This window comes from Phyllostomus discolor, chromosome 7 (assembly GCF_004126475.2).
Source record: "Phyllostomus discolor isolate MPI-MPIP mPhyDis1 chromosome 7, mPhyDis1.pri.v3, whole genome shotgun sequence".
Taxonomy (NCBI): Eukaryota; Metazoa; Chordata; class Mammalia; order Chiroptera; family Phyllostomidae; genus Phyllostomus; species Phyllostomus discolor.
In genome coordinates, this window is record NC_040909.2 from 41,912,585 (window position 1) to 41,932,015 (window position 19,431).

Here is a 19,431-nt window from a genome sequence, read left to right on the forward strand (position 1 = left end):
TCCTTCATCTGCTATCACATCACGGAAACCAAGGAAAATACCAATCTTCTCATCTACTACACTTTTTTCACTTTTTACTGCTATTCACTGCATACTCTGTTTTTTGATGAATAGTAAATACAGTCTGTTGGCAGACAGAATCTTTTAAAACAGGAGGCCCATAAGGTGGAAAATGAAAAACAGGCAAAGGCTGTAAAGAGACTAGGACCTCTGTTCTAGATCAAGTAGGAGGCCTAGACCAGATGCTCTTAGAAATAGTCCACTTGTAATCGGGAATTCCATGGAGGAGCTTGACCTAGTTCTGCAGCCCCCTCCCCCGCAGTGGGGCAGCCTCTCCACACAGCTGCTTATCAGTGTTCTAGGGCTGTGCAGGGTGGGTGGAGGGCGCCTGTGAGAGAGCACTTCCCCTGGGGGAGGGTGAACACGGCACCTGTAATTGGCATGGTTTTCCCAGGAACTGAAAACAGGCTCATTTACCTGACCTTCCCACAGCCTCTGGAGAGTTCTGACCCACTTTCTGCAGCTCCAGAGACAGCGCTGCAATGCTGCACTAATGAAGTCATTACCTGTAGTAGCACAGGGGTCTCCACTCATCTGACTCAAATGTGCCACACACACCATTGCCAATAGATTCCCTCAAAGCTGTGGTTCTCACAGGGTGGGGAAAAGCAGGAGCAGGAGGCAAGAACTATGCAGCACAAAGCCCAGGGAAGTCAGATGGGCTGGGGAAGATGTATCAGTCAGGTGTGGCAGGACACGACCAAGGACTGAACTGCACAGTTTCAGTCATGGTGGTTATTCGAAGGGGACACTGACAATCAGAGAGAGGTAGCAAATTCACAATGAGCCTAGTCCTGGGTAGGAGCCACAGGCTGGGGTGCAATGGGATGGTACAGGTCCAAGGTCACAGAGCTAAACTGAGCTGGAGCATTAACCCAGTCCTGCCAGACTTCAAAGTTCAGGCTCTTATAGCATGCTACACTGCAGAGACCTTTCCTATAATACCAAAGTAAGAAACAGTGGTGTGTGGATTGCAGAAGGTGAGGAAGACGTGAGAAATACATTAAAACCTTATCTGACTCTTTTATCTGACATGCTCCATGAAAAAGTCTCTGGGTACAGAGTTGGGCACCTTGCCTCTGTTTATGTTTCTATGCCCAGAGTACTCATTCCCCCGGCTGGCACACTCCTCATGCAAAGGCCCAGCCCCATTATGTTCTCTACAGAGTCGCCTTCTGTGGCCGCTGGTCAATACCTCTACTATGCAGGTGATGGTTATGTCGTTGGCTCTTTTCCTAGATCGAGCCCAATGATGGCAGAAACCATTTTGGCATCTCTGCATCCCCACAGCTTAGTGCTTAGGTACTAGGACACACCTGTAGAATGTTCCTTTGCTGCCTATTCACTGTCAGGGGCTAGTTTGAGGAGAAGACGCTGGAAGGGGTCTTACGGCACAGAAAGAAAAAGAAGACCTCTATGGCATTTGGTCTGATCACAGGGAGGGCAGTAAGACCCACACGGGTATTGCCACAGTGCTCCCACTGTGAACGTCCCTGAGGGCCGGGGCCCTGGGACACAGTGGCGAATGGCAACTCAACCCTCATGGGGCTGCAGTCAAGGGAAGGCAAAGTGGACTGCCACAGGTGTGCAGGCTGAAAAGAGGCCTCTAGGATGCTGCAGGACTGTGTCATTGTGGCACTAGCCTGTTCCATGGGGACCAGTAGGGAAGTCTTCTTGGAGGTGGTGACATGCATATAAGAAGAGAGGAGGGAAAGCAGACAAGTGTTTCTGGCAGTGAGAATAGCATGTGCAAACCTGGAAAGCACTCTTCCCCAAGGGCTGAAAGGTGGCCAGTGGGGCTGGAGGAGAGGATGGCCAGTCTCAAGAACAAGGATAAGACGTGAGGAACTGGGTGGGCCACCTAAGGATCCTTGGACCCTACTCTGAGGAAAATGGTAAAAGTCAGTGGTAGGTTTTAGGGAAGGGGATAACAATGATTACTTTGTGCCATGATTTGTATACTGCAACCTGAGAGGCCCTATTCAAGTGCTTTACATTCACTGTTTCCAGGTGCTCCTCCGTGTGCCCCACATGCAGGCAGGAGGTTCACTCAGATGACCGTGGCCTGAACTAGGCTGAGAGATGGGAGGCAAGAAGGACTGGAATGTTTCATCAGGGACACAGATTTTGAGAACTGATGGGCCTGGCCATGGATGTGGGAGAAGAAAAGCACCCACGTTTCAAGTCTGAGCATCTAGGTAAATGGTGCCCTAGGGCATCTAGGCCCTCCCGGGAGTGCTGTAGGTTGTGGCCAATTCCATTTAAGACAGCTTGAGTCTGAGGTGGCTGCATGGAGGGACACTTGAGGAAGATGATGTAGATGCAGACTGCCAGGAGAGGCAGTGGGCTAATGCAGTGACTGATGAATGAGATCACCTGGGGAGATGAGGAGTGAGCGGAGCCCTGGACCCCATGCTGAAGGGACTGAAAGGCCAGAATCTACACCTGGCTGAGGAAGAGGATGGTAGGAGGCCCAGTAAGACCAACGAGCAACTGGAGAAGCAAGACTCTTGGGAGGAAGCCCTGCCCTTCTACTTTTGTGTCTTGAACGTTATTAGTGTTCACTCCCTTGAGTTAGCAAGCTAGTAGCCTAGTTCTTAATTATCGTCATTAAAATTGGCATTTCAGTGAAGAGGACACTTTCAAACAGTAATCATACTTGAACCTTGCCACGACACTGAAGTAGGTATTGTCAACTCCACTTTCAGAGACAAGTGAGGTCATTTGCTCAAGGCCATAGGGCCCTGCAAGAAAGGCTGAGCAAGCTGGGGCCTAGATCCAGGGCTTATATTAGACAGAACTCCTTTGTAGAGAGACAAATGTCCTTGGCAGTGTCAATACACTCAACCCCAACAGTTGCATCTTGTTTGGAAGTAGTTTATCAGATCCAGTTTGCATCTGCATAAGGAGAAAGAATATGCCACAAGGGAGAGTAAGTGTGACTCGACACCACTACATACAATAAAATCAGAAGGAAGCAGGGCCCCTGTACCTTCCCCAGGCTTCTGGGCCACAACAAACTGGCCTGCTCTCCTTCCTAAAACTCCCTCTCTTGTGTAAAAACACCTGTATAGAGAAGACCTGACACCACTCTTAACTCATTCACTGAAACAGTTATGAAGCTCCTGCTTTGTGACTAGGGGCTGACTATACAAGATAAAATGAGATAAGCACAGCCTCTTCCTTTACAGACCACTTGCTACCTTGAAAACAAAATCCAAGATCTTATGGGAGAACACAGCTGTTTAACAAGCAGGTGGGGCCTCTTTGAGACCTCGCAGCTGGATGGTAACTGTCCAGACCTGGAGGAGGAGGAAGAGGGAAACGGGATGTTTTCAAGGTAGTCACTGGCTCAGCCTTTCCAGCTCCAGGCTCTGTGCATTTCTGTGCTGCGGATGCACAGGCTGTGGTTCCCCATCCTCCAGGAGCTCAGTCTACTGGAGACGGGAGAAGCAGAGCTCTGAATCACTGACCAAGGCTCACTGGAAAATTCCATGATAGATATGCCCAGGGGGTCAATGGGAATGCAGATAAAGACATCTGACCCTGGAGATGGGGGATAAAAGATATCAGGGAAATCTTCCTGGAATGAACACCCAGGCCAAATCCTCAAGGCAGTTTCTCAGCCAGACAAGAGGAGGCTGGGAGGTGGCATCCAGACAGAAGCGACAGATGTGGGGAAGGTGGTGGGAGAACAAGGCTACTTGTCCTGGCTGAAGCAGGTGGCCAGGAGACGGCTGACAGCCTTTGGGTTTGTACGGAGGACTAAACACAGGAGGGAGATGGATCCATCCAGTGAGGCTGAGGCCTCCTCCACAGTAGATGGCGACAAAGAGGAGCACAATGGAAATAATTTTAACGTTTCTATAATCAAATGGGGTCAGGCAGCTCTGCACTTCCTCTGGCAGAACACACATTTAAAAGGAAAAATGAAAACTCACTAAAGCCCAGGGCTAGAAAGCAGCCACCATGAGGTTCTCTGAAAAAAGAACCCCTGGTGGATGCAAATCTTTGAGTGAGTCACGTTCAGAAAGCTTATATTTTCTGGGCCAAGAGCAAATCAGAAGAGAGAGTTAAATAAGACAAGCAGTTCCTTTTTTCCTAGGCTATGAAAGGTCAAAGGGCACCAGCCAGGCCTTCAGGTATCTGCATGACGGACTTGTGGGGCAGGTACCAATGGTCCTCTTGTCTCCTTCCCTTACTCTGCCCTGCTAGAGTCAGGCCCCTCACCTGATACTGGCTCCAGTCAATGTTTAGAGAGCAAGTCAGGAAGTCAGGGATGCTCAGTGGGGCATCGACGTAGTCCTGGGGACAGAAAAGACACCTGTGAGATGCAGGCTGGCCACAAGGAGAAGTCATGGTGACAGGGCAGGTTGTGGCCCTGAAGGTATGGCCACCATAAGCAGGCATGATGTCCCTCCACAGTGCTTGCCTTCTCCGGGCCCGATGCCTCTGCTACCCTGGGAGTGAGAGTTTAAAAATGAAAGGGACCAGACACTGCTGCCAAGCGGAGCTTTTCAGTTGGCCATTCGACCATTTACTGCTGAGACAGATGTGAGTGACCTGCATGCAGCCTCCAGCAGGCTCCTGTGGCCTGCTCCCCCTAGCTGGGGAAGGGACAGATTGCTGGTCCCCCTCTTGACACAGATGGTGGAACAAAGAGGACTTTTCCTACCTTGTCCCTGGAAACTCCTTTAAAGAAAGGGAGAAACTAAAGGGAGAAAGTAAAGTCTACATGATAAGAATGTAAACATTTACATACAAGGAGAGAGAGAAAAAATAATGAGACTCATTCAGGGAAGAGAAAAGAAAGAAAAAGGGTAGTTGTTTTCTCCAAAAAGATTACTAGCTGCTCTCAACAGTCTCCCTTTACAAAGAAACATTAAGACCCAAGTTGACGTATGTTATTGTTCATACCTGCTTCCAGTTAAAAATGAGCCCTTCAGCCATGTAATCCCGATCCTTATATTCCTTGAAAAATTCACAGCCTGGAAAAGAAGGGCAGAGTTATGACACCACTCTTTCCAGACCAGTCTCCTGAGATGCCAAGTGCTAGGGGCCCGAGGTGGCCACCAGCTCACGCACTCCTCCACACTGGCAGGCCCCAGATGAAGCCACAGCTACTGTGACCCATGTGTGCGGGGTGGGGGAGACAGAAAGGGAATAAAATGAGCAGGTGAGAGACAGGGAACAAGCCTCCTGAGCTCCTCTGGTTTCTAGTTACATGCCTTTCCGAGGACATATAACCTGCCTGTACACCTCTGTGTATCTCTCCCCGTCTGTGCTCGCTGGTTATTTGGTCACTTCTCCTTTGTTTCAGCTCCCTTTGTCCTACACGCCCCTGAAGTGCCAGCGGCCAGCAAACAGAAAGCATGGCTTACCACCTGAGCACCATCAACACCATCTCATCAATTTATGCAGTTACAGAAGATCACTCCCCTCCGCTCTGATACCAACACTGCAGGCTTTTGGTGAGCACTGTACACTGTGACATCCTGGAAAGGATGCCTGACAGTGCCTGAAATGGACAGGTGCTCAGAAGACACGCCCATCTCCAACAAACCTGGCCAAGAGGTACTTTGCTGGGAAAATTTTACAAAACTCCACTAGGGTAAACCCTCAGGAATATGGATAGTAACAACAGAGAGAAAAGGGCTTAGGCAACATTCCCAGCTTCAAATCTCAGCTTTTTGCTTAGCTCTGTGACTGCAAACACGTTGTTTCAATTCTCTAAGCCTTGATTTTCTCATTTGTAACATAGTTAAGGATAAAATGAAGTAACACACATAAAACACCTAGCAGAGCACTGGTACAAATGGCATTCAAATGGCAGCATACTACCATCACCACGCTGTGGCAACAAGAGCCCACAGTTGCCTGTGTAGTTCAGAAAGAGTGAGGCTTGCTCTCACAGCACGGCACAGTGAGCACCCGTGGGCTGCTGGGGCTTCAGGCCACAGGGATGGGAAAGAGGCACTTTGAAAGTAGCTTCTTGCAGTGATTCTCAGTTCCTCAGCCAGGGCCAACACAAACTGGAGGGCACGTGGCTTTGGCCATAGGTTCCACTTTGGTGAGATCCCAAAGGCAAAACAGTTGTCCAAATTCCCTGCAAGTGTCCACAAGCCAAAAAACTCAGATGGAATTCTCCAGCCACTACTATGGGGCAAAGTTCCTATCTGAGGCCCAAGGAAGAAGGAAAAGGCTCCTCTGGAGAAAAAGGTCTGGAGACACAGGCCGTGTGTTCTGCAGACTGGGCTCTCACCCCACACACACTTTTGCACTCAAATCCCCCAAACCTCACTTCTGCCTCAGAAGTCAGGGAACAATCCTCAGCTATAACACTTCAGACTATTCTTGGGTGCCTCCCTGGGAGAAAGAAGAAATACAAATATCAGATAAAGGTACTGAGCTGTGAGCCCAGGTTAAGAAGACATCAATTATCTCTCAGAGCTCCTGTGAAGTGCTGTTTTCCCAAACTTGAGCTGCTCAAATCAACACCGTAGACTCTAGGATACGCTTTGACCAGCCTATGATGCAGAAGCAATTTTTTTGTGAGAAACAAATAGAATTAAAATAGACTCAGTACCCAGGGCAATTTCCAACATTCATTACCCGAACAGATTTCTGTTCCTACGGAGAGGCCAAGAAATGGCACTGAGTGGAGGGAGAACAGCCACACTCGAGGAGGAGGCAAATCAGACTCCTGCTTGGAGTTTTTGGTCCATCTATTTTGGTGCCCTGTAGGAAGTGCTCCAAGAACACTTCTCACTTTCAAGGGCCCATCTAAGCCCAAGTTGGTTTGATAACTAGAACTGATACCATCATAGTTCCTGTCTGGGCCTCCAAGACATTAGAGGGCTTAAAACAATGAGGCCCTGAAACCTTCGCAAAGCCCATTTCAGTGACCTGGTTTGGGTAACGGTAAGTTTGTCATGCCCCTCCACCCCTGCCTTTTTAAAATCCTCTATCAAGGACATGCTTATTGATTTTGGATGGAGGGAAAGAAAGGGGGAGAGTGAGGGAGAAAAACATTGATGTGAGAAACATTGATCAATTGCCTTGCACACACCCCAACCAGGGACGGAACCTATAACCTAGCATGTGCTCTGACTGAGAATCGAACCCACAACCTTTCAGTTTACGGGACGATGCCCCAACCAGCTGAGCCACACTAGTCAGGGTTCTTTTCCTTTTTATGAAGTAATACAAGCATGTGAAGAGATTCAAGAACGTAAGTATATAAAGTAAAAAGTGCTTCTCCCTTCCCCTTACCTGCATGTGCAATGGCGACTCCCCTACCTCTGCCTTTGTTTTCATTGATCCCTCCCACCTTCCCCTCAATGTAGAACTATCAGATATATAGTAGTATATAGACATTTTGGGAAGAACAGGAAAAAATTCACAGAGCATATCACCTTACAATTTTAGCATATTTCCTTCTCAACCTTTTGTGTAAGTACTTTTTCCCTTATGTAGTTGAAATGGTAGCCTTGACTGTGGTGGCTCAGTGGATTAAGTGTCAGCCTACAAACTAAAAGGCTGCTGGTTCGATTCCCAGTCAGGGTACATGCCTGGGGTGTGGGCCAGGCCCCCAGTTGGGGGCATGCAAAAGGCAACCAGTAATTGTTTCTCTCCCTGTCTTCCTCCTTCCCTCCCCTCTCTCTAAAAATAAATAAATAAAATCTTTTTTTAAGAAAGACATTGTACCAGTCATCCTTTCTGATTCATGAGGGATACGTTCCAAGACCCCCAGTGGATGTCTGAAACCACACGCAGTACTGAACCCTTATGTACTGGTTTTCCCATACATACGTACACTTTACAGCTTCTCACTGGCATGTCTACATTAACAACGTCACTACTCCTATGCTTTGGGGCCATAATTAGGTATAAAATAAAGGGCTACTTGAACACAAGCACTGTGACACCATGACAGTCGATCTGAGAGCCAAGAGGGCTACCGAGTGGCTGATGGTCAGGTACAGCATAAACAGTGTGGAAAGGCTGCACAAAGAGATGATTCACATCCTGAGCAGAACAGAGAGTGACAGCGTGAGAGTTCATCATGCTACTCAGGATAGTACACAATTTAAAACTTGTGGAGTGTTTATTTCTGGAATCTTCCATAATCTTAATATATTCAGACCTTGGTTAACCATGGATAACCAAAACTGTGGAAAATGAAACTGCAAATAAAGGAGGACTACTTTATATAATGTATCCTGCTTAGCCTCTTAAGCACTGTTCCATGTCAAAAAATTAAAGTATTTTTCTGACTATGTAATATTTCATTATACTATCAATGGCTGTACCATCATTTAGGCAATCATTATTTCGATCAATGATGACATTTCCCACATTTTGCTAGTACAAACAGACATTGTCATGAACATCTTTACCCCCTAGTTAGCCGCATCATGGCCTAATGAATAACTGAGTCAAACACAAGGTGTTAATACTTCAGGAGTTGTAACAAGCTGCCAAACTATGGTAGAAAGGATATTGTGCTATTGTTCTGGAGCAGTGTTTTTCAAACTTCTAGCAGAACTATTTTTTTTGTAAGTAAATACTACTTAGAACCTAAATATAAACAAAGAAAGTGATGCTTGGTTCCTCAGGCGACACAGACCTTTCCTGTTCCACAGAGCACCTCCATCTGTGAAGTGTCCTCAAAGCATCTCCTGGGAGTTGAGAGCCTGATCTGAAAGCCGGATCTGCCCGGCAGTTCCAGTGTACGATGCCGTGGTTGGGACACTCTTGTCACGGTGCAGCTCTGATGCTGTCAAGCTCATGGCATCACCATTACATCTGCATCTGCCCAAAGTGGCTTTTACGGAAGAGGAGCCTCTCTAAGTTTTTTCTGCCATGTACCTGTCATGTGGCCTGGTGTTTACGAATACCTGTTAGGGACGGGTCTGGCACTTGACTCTAAAATACGCACCATTATCTTCAATTTATGGAGAATGAAACCGATGCTCAGAAGGCTTTTAACGGACTTGTTCAAGGATACACAGTGCTACGGCTGGGACTCAAGCCCAGCTCTGCAAGGCACCAAATGCTAAGCTGGCAGAGAAGAGTGAAGAGACTCTGGTGGAAGTCACTGTAGAGTACCAGGCTATCTGGGGTCACCAGCTTACAATGATGAGGATATATGCTGTCCCCACCAGGCACTAGATGAACTTGCCGTTCTAGTGAGAAGGCCTCCTGGGTATGCAGCAAACTGCTGTCACTGGCCTATCCTTGCTAATGACTATGTGGCTACAAGATGAGGAGACAAGGTCCAGCACAGGACTGAAGGCAGATGCTGTTGCTGAGAAGCAAGAGAGACGTTTCAAGGAGAAAGAGTACACTTCCTGCAGTTTGTTGACAAAGTCTTACACTGCTGTTAGGGCTCCTTGGCCTCCCTTGCTGAACAAGTAGGTGTCACCAGAAACTTACATGTTATCAACTGGGCCAACAAAGCTTTAGTATCCAGTGAAGAGAATATTGTCCTGGGTACAGGCTGCATACATGTCTATACACCAGAGACAAATGCAGCTAGCTCTGTGTACACCGACATGCTCTGCAACGTGGTGAGGCCATCACCAACTACGTGCAACTGGGGGCACAGCAGTTATATTCTTCTACCACCGGTACAGCCTCACCTGGGCCAACTTCAGACATGCAAAAGTTCAGAGCTGCTCGGGACAAACTACCATGATTAGTTGCTGACCCGAAGCACTAACAATGTCACTTTATACTTTGCCTGCACTGAGCACTTTGATAAATGTGATCTCATCCAATCTTGACAACAAAATGCTGAGCTAAGCCTTTCTCAGTTCCAAATGATACCTGAGAAAACTTTAGGCTGGGAGAGATGAAGTGATTCGCTCAAGGTTGTGGTCGTGAGTACCTGAGCCAGGACTCAACCCCGGGACCCCTCTGAGGTGAAAGCCCCTTTCAGGACAGTGCCCTGCCCTGAGTGTGAAAGCCTAGACTGGGAGCCCCAGTGTGCTCCGTGGACCGACACAAGATCCTCCCAGAAAGCTCTGGAACACTTACGCACCTAAGTACAAAAGGCCTGCTGATGGCCTCCGAGGGCCCCCAGCCCTTGGAAGCCTGTCACTTGACTAGACCCTGACAGGAGCTCCCTACCTGGATACGGGATGGAGAGGAGAGTGAAGTCGGCATAGCGCTGGGCTTTGTCCACCTTCTCAGAGGAGGTTACACTACAAGACAGGACACAATGTGTTATGGCACCACAACACCACACACACACCATTCCCCAATGAGCATCGTAACAAGTTCAATGAACCTCTTGCTACAGAAGCTACTCTTCAGAGTTACAAATGGTGCCCTTCAGCAGTGCTTACTTTGAACAATTAAGAAATGTTAACTGTCCCCTACCCTAACTTATTAAGCCAGAGAGGTTACTCTCCTTTTAACCCTGCAGCAGCCACAACCAGAACCTATGGTTGCAGAACCACCTTCCACCTAGGTCCCACAGATGAGGGCAGCACAGGCTGACCGGAGTGTGGAGTCAGATGAGAGCCAATCACTCTAGGGGGCTCTTGCCTCAGCACTCTCTGAGGATACTCCTAAACAGGGGGACAAACAGCATCCAGAAGGTGAAGACTTGGGATTGTTCTGACAGATGGAAGAAGGGATAAGGGACTAGCCAGATATCTGCAGAGAGCTAAACTGTAACTTAGCCTCAGTCTGCCATATTTTCTAGGAAAACCTCAGCATAATTAAAAGTCAATATTATAAAAAATTAATAAAATTTCAAAATAATTTCAAAACCCTCACCCAGGTTCCATTTTTTTTCTTTTGTCTTATCACATGAAGATTTGGTTCATATGTGGAAAAAAAAAAAACATTGGTATTTTTGTTCCATTTTGAAAGAGGCTCTAATAATCTACGAGAAATGGTGTCGAACTTGGAGCCAAAGGCAAATCTTCATGGGAGCCTAAGAGAAGGCGGCAGCACAGCACAGGTTAGAGACCCCTGGCTCCCTCAGTTTCTATCTGGATGACCTTAGGCAAGTTACTTAACCTCTCTGCGCTTTCATTTCTTGCCTGCAGGAGGGGTTGACACTAGAACCTGTATTATAGGGCTGTTTGAAGACACTATGAAAGGATGACAGAAAGCCCTCCACACAAAGCCTGGCACGTGGTGAGCCCTCGGTAACTGCTGCTGTGTACCATCACCAACCTGAACACAGGTGAACACAGGCCTGTAAACACACTGCCTGTGCCCATTTCACGGTGGGTGCCCTGTACTTACTTCATGCCAAACTTCACCTTCTTGTTCTCTACCATCAGGTCACAGATGTATTTGACCGACAGGTACCGAAGCAGCTTGATGTCATAGCCTCTGACCTTATCAAAAAGATGTGTGTCGGAACTTCTGAAACAAAGAGCCAGAGGGAGAAGTTGCACTGCACATTCATTCAGAAAAGTTTGAGGGGTGGGGAGCACATTCAAGGTAGCACAGACGTCACTGGCAAGAACTTGTCTCCCTTTTCCAGAAGATGGAGGAAGGGGGAGACAGGAAAACTGGTTCTAGAGAAGGTGCAGAGAAGGTGACTTTCTGAGCGATTGCCCCCAACTCTGGGATGCATTTCAAAGAAGCAATTTGCAGCCCTGAACCAGGAAAAGGCTTTCTGGCTCAGCTTGACAATAAACCAGAAGACTGAAGATAATCTCCGAGTTCTAAAAAGCAGCAAGCTGGTGGCTGATAGAGTCTTTGAGTTTCCATTAGAGTTTATACCCCTCCACCTTTTATGACCATTTTTAGCCACAGCTTGCTCAGAACGTAACAGATTGAAATTCTTGATGGGAGATGGACTTTTTAAAGCTACCTTATCAACAGATCATGAAATACTACCAAGTGAATTCCTTCTACTCAGCAGGCCTATGAAGTGAGGAGAAAGATTCAATTTTCCTAATCCCCAGACAGCCTTGTGATCAGTCACACAGATTAAGGCAAAAGTAGAATGAATAAACAGTCACCATTAATTTTTTTTTAAAATGCTCACTGCTTAGCTGTCCCTAGCAGTCTCCTCACCAAGAACAGTACATATTGTGGAAGACAGCCTGGCTGAGGCAGAGGTCGGCTGACCTTGGGGGAAGAGCCAAACATTCCTGAGCACAAGCCAGAGCTGCTGCTCTTGGAACTAACAGACAGAACCCTGGGCACAGCAAGATGCCTTTCAGGGACTGAGCCATGATTTCGGGCAGCTGATTTTACTAGGGTGCTCATGTGCATTCCAAAGACACTCGATACCAGTTAAAGACTTTCCATGTGGCACAGACCATGCAAAAGAGCTTTTCCAAAGTATCCTATCATGTTTTCTAAAAACATTTTGAAAGAAGGTTCGAAGAGTGTGAACTAGCCCATTAAAGGGGCCAAAAATCCGTGTTTGTATCAAGTACTCTCATGGCACCAATCACACAGCTGTGGAGCTTCTAGTTTCTGCATCTTTCACATGGGTACTGAGGCCCTTGCCCTGTGCCTCAGCACCAGGTGTGCTGTGTGATACCTGGCAGGCAGGCCAGCCAGTCGTCACCATCCAGCCATACCCCGGAAATTGCAGGGCTTAAAGACAGACACAAATGCCCGGGCCTTGTCTCTGACCATGGTACCAGGAACCCAGGGCTGCCACATTATCTCTGGGATCCTGATGTGCGCCTGAGTGAAGAAAGGCTGCTCAAGTGTTCAGTAATGCTAGCTTTGGTGTGAAGCTACGGGATGCACAACAACCCTATTTCATGGACTTGGCAGGGGGAGGAAGGGTGCGAATCCACTTACCTGGACCAGGGATGAATCAACACTGTCAATGTGAAAATGGCCACCACTGGTCAGACACCCCGACCCACAAGCCCAGACCCACAACAATCAGGCACTGACCGAAGAGCACAGTCCTCCTCTGTGACGTCCTCTGCATCTGCCCAGGCATCATCTGCACCCCCTGCCAGAGAAACCTGTCAGTAAGCATGGAGGCCGTGCCATGGGGCTCCACCCAGGGGCTTCCTGACCAGCCTCCTCCCCCACCAGCAGCTCCTGTGTCTTTTCACCACAGATGCCCCATGTGTTGGTGGTCTTCTATCCCAAATACCTCAAGTGATAAAATGTGGCCCCTAGTCTCTCCCCAGCTTGCTCGCACACTCCACTGTGGCTGGGGGTTGCTATTCTCTATGATTGGGCTCTTATTCTTAGTCACAGAGGACACAGCTGAACACTCACCTGAGAAAATGTAGTTGTAGCCAGTGCGTCCATATAGCTCCCCCCACCCAGCCAGTGTGGCGGATCTGCAAATATGCTGGGACAGAAACAGATTTTTCAGGGTCAGATGGTTTTCTAGGATTGTTTGTTTTTGTTTTCCTCCGCTTTATTGAGACATAACTGACACATGACATTGTGTAAGTTTAAGGTGGACAATATACTGATTTGATACACTTAATATTGCAAAATCATTACCACCATAGTGTTAGCTTAACACCTCCATCACCTCATATAATTAGCATTTCTTTTTTGTGGTAAAAACATTTAAGATCATTTCTCTGTGATTTTCAAGCATTATATCATTAACTATAATCGCTATGCTACACATTACATCCACACAGAACTTCTTTGTCTCATAACTGAAGTTACAACGGTGAGTTGGTTTTCTGAAGTATGCTAGGGAAGGCACACCTGTACCCTTCCAATTCCTCCAGGCCAGCAAAATGGGCCCAGGAGCATCACAGAAGGTGTGTTGGCATGAAGGCCACAGCAATAGATCTGAAGTAGGTCTAGAATTTAATCTACAGCTTCTGTCAAGGGGGTGCCTCCCCTCATGAGTGGCACCAGAGTGCTACCAACTGTAATGGACAGATTTGGTGGCTGTCACAGGTGTATATGCATACAATTTGATGGTTATCGCACGTGTTGTATGCTGGGCATGGTACAGAAACATTCATACCATCTTTTCACTGAATTTGCACAATGAGCCCAGGAGGCAGAGGCAGCAAGTGGCACACACTGTTGCTACCTCACAGATGGAGGCAGGAACAGGGGGCTGAAGTAACATGTAAGGTCATCTACAAGGAGGAGGTAGGCTGAGATTTGATCCAGACCCACCCACCTCCCAAGCCTGTGAGCTTATGGTTACTTGGAACTGTTCAGTGCTGGGTGAGCAACCTTTGAAGGAGGGTCAATTATAGGCAAAATGTTTGGCAATTATGGTATATCTTCTTTCTCCTCTGTATTGAGCAAATGTAGTAGCTGAAGATGTGCTTACATCTTTTTTTACTGTTTTCCTCATCACTGAAGAAGCATTTTGAGACCTAGAATTCTAGAAATGAGGCAAGTGGCAATATATCTAATTTTAAGGCTCCATCTTTAATTAAATTGTGTTTGATGAGATCCAGTAGGGTTGGGGAATGGGAAGCAGTATCTGGTGATGGGGAAGCAAACTAGCCCACACTTTAGCTAAAGGGCGGCAGCCAGGGTGCCTGGGAGATTATACTAGAGAGACGAGAAGCTACAAAGTGGCAGAGAGGGGGTGAAACCATTTTTGAATGGGTCACACAGCCTGGCAAAGTAAAGTGGGTCCCTGGAAAACCACAAAACACTGCCTTCTCCTTCTTCTCTCCCTGTAACATAATGGAAGGAAATAGTTTTGCTGCTATAGGAAAGGGTTGTGAGTGGGAACTTATAGCATTCTGAGATAGTGGCAGCCTCAGGGAGCAGGCAGGTAATAGAAAAGCCGCCTGGATATAACCAGGGCAGGGTGGGGTGCCTTTTCAATGCTGCAAGCAAGAACGGATTTGTGGGAAGGATGTCCTGAAAGCCTAAGGACTTGGGCTAGTATTCCTGCTGGCATAAGCAGGATGAACTCTGACACCAGCTGCTTAACTTTTTCTAAGTCCAAAAGCATTTTGAAAATCTGATAAAAATAAACTTCTTCTGGACAAAAATGTACACCACCCCAGGTTACCTACATTCCAGGGATTTCTGGACTCTCTCCCAAGTGCATCCATGGACTTATCTCCAGCCCTTGTTAAGGCCCCTGCACTTAGGTGACCAGCCAATAGTGAGGAGCAGCAAAGCAGAGAGCTGTAGCAGGGAAGTGTCAATCCCCAGGATGAGGATCCCCAAGACCCTGACAGTAAAGCAGGGATCCTGATTCCTGAAAGCAAGACAGTGGGGGGTATGTGGTTGTTTCAGTTCTACTGGCATGTGTTATCACACCCACGCTTCCCCATCACCTAAACTGCGGGCATGAAGTCTTGCTCTTCTTTGCCTTTTTTCTGGTAAATATTCTCAAAGCAGACAAACCCCTTTTTGGTGGTTGAGCACTGATCATTTCTCGATTTTTTGAAGGTTCGGATACCTTTTTCTGCTCCCAGTTCTCCTACATCCCTTTGAATTGTCCTTGTCTTTTAGTAACTGAGGGTAAGAGCAGGTGAGTTGGCCAAGTCCCCAAGTGGGGCACCAACCTCTGCAGGAAGGTCCTGGGCTGGTGCCTGCTCCCTGGCCTCATGGCTCCAATTCATAACCCATCATTTCTATACTTAAATTAATTGAAATAAAATTAATGAAAATGGAAACAAACAAAAGCTGGAGTAGCCATACTTGTGCCTGACAAAAACAGACTTTAAAACAAAGACTGTAACAAGAGACAAAGAAGGACTCAGCAATTCCACTTTTGGGTATTTATCTGAAAAAACCCAAAACAGTAAATTGAAAAGACATATGCACCCACATGTCCACTATGGTATTATTTACAATAGCCAAATATAGGAGCAACCTAAGTGTCTTTTAACAGATGAACTGATGAAGAAGTAGTGCATACAGCCCTGGCTGGTGTAGCTCAGTGGATTGAGTGCAGGCTGCAAACTAAAGGGCTGCCAATTCGATTCCCAGTCTAGAGCACATGCCTGAGTTGCGGCCAGGTCCCCAGTGGGGGCCATGTGAGAGGCAATGACATACTGATGTTTCTCTCCCTCTCTTTCTCCCTCCCTCCTTCTCTCTCTAAAAAAATAAATAAAATCTTAAAAAAATGACTTAAAAAAGAAGTGATGCATATATACAATTATGACTCAGCCATAAAAAATGAAACCGCGCCATCTCCAACAACATGGATGAACCCAGAGGGTATTGTGCTGGGTGAAATAAATCAGACAGAGGAAGACAGATGCCGTATGAATCACTTATATGTGGAATCTAAAAACAAAAGAAATGAACAAGCAGGCCAGAAACAGACTCATAGATACAGAGAACACTCTAATGGTTGGCAGATGGGAGAAGGGTTGAGGGGTTGGGTGAAAAAGGTAAAGGGATTGAGAAGTACAGACTGGCAGTTACAGAACAGTCATGGGGATGTAAAGTACAGCATAGAAAACATAGTCAATAGTATTATAATAATTATGTATGTATCAGATGGGTATTAGATTTATCAGAGTGTACACTCCGTAAGTTACATAAATGTCTAATCACTGGGTTGCACACCTAGAATAGAATATTATATGTCAATTATAGTTTGGAGAAAAAAAACCCCAAAAGGTTCTCTTTCTCTCTAAAAAACAAAAAACAAACAAACAAACAAACAACCCCCCGCCCTCAAACAACAACAACAAAAAACCCATATGCCCTGGCTGGTGTGGGTCAGTGGACTGAGTGCCAGTGTGCAAACTGAAAGGTCACTGGTTTAATTCCTCATCAGGGCACATGCCTGGGTTGAGGGCCAGGTTGCCAGCTGCAGGGTGTGTGAGAGGCAATCAGTCAATGCATCTCTCACAAATCGATGTTTTGCTCCCTCTTTTTCCCTCCCTTCCTCTTTAAAAATAAATAAATAAAATCTTTAAAATCACATGCATACACACAAAAGGCACGAGCTTCCAGTTATACAGTAAGTCACGGGATGTAATGTGCAGTATGATGACTGGAGTTAATAATGTTGTACTTGAAAGTGCTTAAGAGCCTAGATTTTAAAATTTTCATCACAAGAAAAAATTGTGACTATGTGATGAAGGATGGTAACTAGACTTATTGTGGTGATTACTTTTTCAATATACACAAATGTTGAGTCATTATGTTGAACATCTGAAACTAATGTAATGTTACGGTGTCAATTATACCTCAATTAAAAATAATAAAATAAAATAAGTAAAATCAGACATTTAGTTCCACAGTTGCACTAGCCACACTGAACCGAGCTTTGAAGCAGGAAGCAAGCAATTAACATGCCGCCTTCCACAGCACAACTGGGCAGAGGTAGGTGCCTCTGGAGTAATGTGGGTAGAAGCACTGCCATCACCGCACTAGTGACCAAGTGCCTGCTGAGTGCCACACATCTCTGAGGACAACATCCCTACTTCACAACAGAAGACATTCTTGTGCCTTTCCCAATCTCCCTCTCAATCACTTGTTCACTTGTTTGCCTTCCTCACTCACTGAGCTCCATGAGGATGAGGACTGTCTTCTTCATCTCTGTCCCCCTAGAAGCTAGCATGGGGCCACTACTGCCTTATCTAAGAGCAATACCTTCCTGTTAAGCTTGCACTTACAAGCTGGGCGAGCACTTTGCCAGGTGCTGGGAGGACAGCAGTAAGACAAGGCCTCTGCCCTCAAAGAGATTACAGAAGAGAGGAAATGATAGACGTTCAGACACACAATTAGACTAAAGCACATGTAAGTCAGTAGGTATTAAGTGAACACCAATTGAGTCAGGGGGAGCTAATGGGTATGAAATGGTATCACACTGCCTGAAAAAGAAGGTACAAAGGAAGAAAGCAGGATTAATAGGAAAGCCCTCATAAAGATTAAAGAATGCCAAGGCCGCCTCAGAATAATCCCTCCAACTCATCACCCTCCCTATGAAAACAGGTGGCTTCGGGCTCTTTGTTCACAGGACTGCTGAGTGTGTAAGTGCTAACAATCTGTCATTTAGCAACCCCATTAGACTAAGCTATTCAGTGTGGCATTTCCCAAATGCATTCAGGCAAGTTCCTTAGTCATGGCCTGCAGACAAGAGTAAGTAATGCCAGACCTAATGAAGGTACAGAACTCTTTGCTACAGGACTTCTCAGAGCCTTTACTGTGTCAATGTACATGTATAAATGTACATTATGTATCTGGAGCTAGGAGGTCAGGTGAAACCTAGTATGCAGTATTTCTCATTCTTGTTGAACAGGGAATGATTTTCACAGGTCTCTTAAACTAGTGTTTTATGAGAGTGGTTCCCAACCTTTTTGGCACCAAGGACCAGTTTCATGGAAGATAATTTTTTCACAGACAAGAATAGACCTGGGGGATGACTTTATAGCCTGTGACCAGATGCAGCTCAATTGTCACTTGCCACTCACTGATAAGGTTTTGATATGAGCCTGTAAGCAACTGATTTATTATAGTCTCTGGACAGTCAAACCTCTCCGCTAATGATGATCTCTATTTGCAGCTGCTCCCCAGCACTAGCATGACTGCCTCAGCTCCACCTCAGATTAACGGGCATTAGATTCTCGTAAGGAGCAGCATAATTTAGATCCTCGCATGCGCAGTCCACAGTAGGGTTCATGCTCCTATGAGAATCTAATGCCACTGCCGTGGCTATAAATATAGACGAAGTTTTGCTCCCCTGCCTGCCACTCACCTCCTTCTGCACAGCCTGGTTCCTAACAGGCCACGGACCCAGTACCCCTGCTCTATGGAACACACTGAGAAATACTGGTGTGAGTATTTCCTGTGTAATTTCTAGGGACAACCTCTATGCACCATAGAGTAGTGATCTTTAAACCAGAGTTCTGGTAACATCCAAAACATGAAAACATCCAAAACATGGAAGGGGAAAACAAATACGTTTAAGATAATCATTTTTGGGTATTTAATTTCCATACACACTTTCCCCTAAAATTAACTTGCCCAAGAAAGCCCTTGGCTAAATTTCCCTTCCTACCTCCCCTTTCACATGTGCTCTTTGTCCATTTTACAAAAGACAGACACAGTGGGACAGAAACAAGCCTCAGATCTCTCCTCCCACTGCCTTGCCCACCCCTGCCCTGGCTCTCAACCACTCACGCTGGGTACCTACAACTGGAATCTGTAAGCCACAGGTGTGTAAGCTACAGAGCATGCACTCAGACACCTGCTAAATGACTAAAGAGACTGCATCCTTGTTGCCCTCACTGCCTCTAGGCTCTCTACTTTCAGTCTACTCTTCTTGGACTAACTTCTTCAAAACGCTACTTACATCCTGTATTTGACTGCTCAAGAATCGCAGTGGCTCTCCTGGCAAATGCAAACATACCAATTAGCATTTACCCTCCTGCACACAATCCCTTCTATCCTCTGCTCTAACATGTACCTTCCAATCCAGTCAAGGAGGTCTCCTGGCCTCTCTTGTTCCTG

General features: G+C 46.5%; 1 protein-coding gene across 6 annotated transcripts in view; it reads right to left on the reverse strand.

Annotated features, from left to right (window-relative positions):
- The window catches only part of MTMR14 (myotubularin related protein 14), a 55,378-nt gene that overhangs the window by 21,661 nt on the left and 14,286 nt on the right, over window positions 1–19,431 (reverse strand). For 4 of the 6 annotated variants that reach the window (XM_028518079.2, XM_028518081.2, XM_036030851.1 and 1 more), the window contains exons 4-9: window positions 13,288–13,363; window positions 12,952–13,012; window positions 11,326–11,448; window positions 10,195–10,268; window positions 4,978–5,048; window positions 4,291–4,365 (exon numbers count right to left, since the gene is read on the reverse strand). In XM_028518079.2, the coding sequence (XP_028373880.1) occupies window positions 4,291–4,365; window positions 4,978–5,048; window positions 10,195–10,268; window positions 11,326–11,448; window positions 12,952–13,012; window positions 13,288–13,363 (480 nt within the window). The remainder of the gene's footprint in view (window positions 1–4,290; window positions 4,366–4,977; window positions 5,049–10,194; window positions 10,269–11,325; window positions 11,449–12,951; window positions 13,013–13,287; window positions 13,364–19,431) is intronic. The other 2 variants (XM_036030848.1, XM_036030849.1) reach the window with 2 other exon arrangements.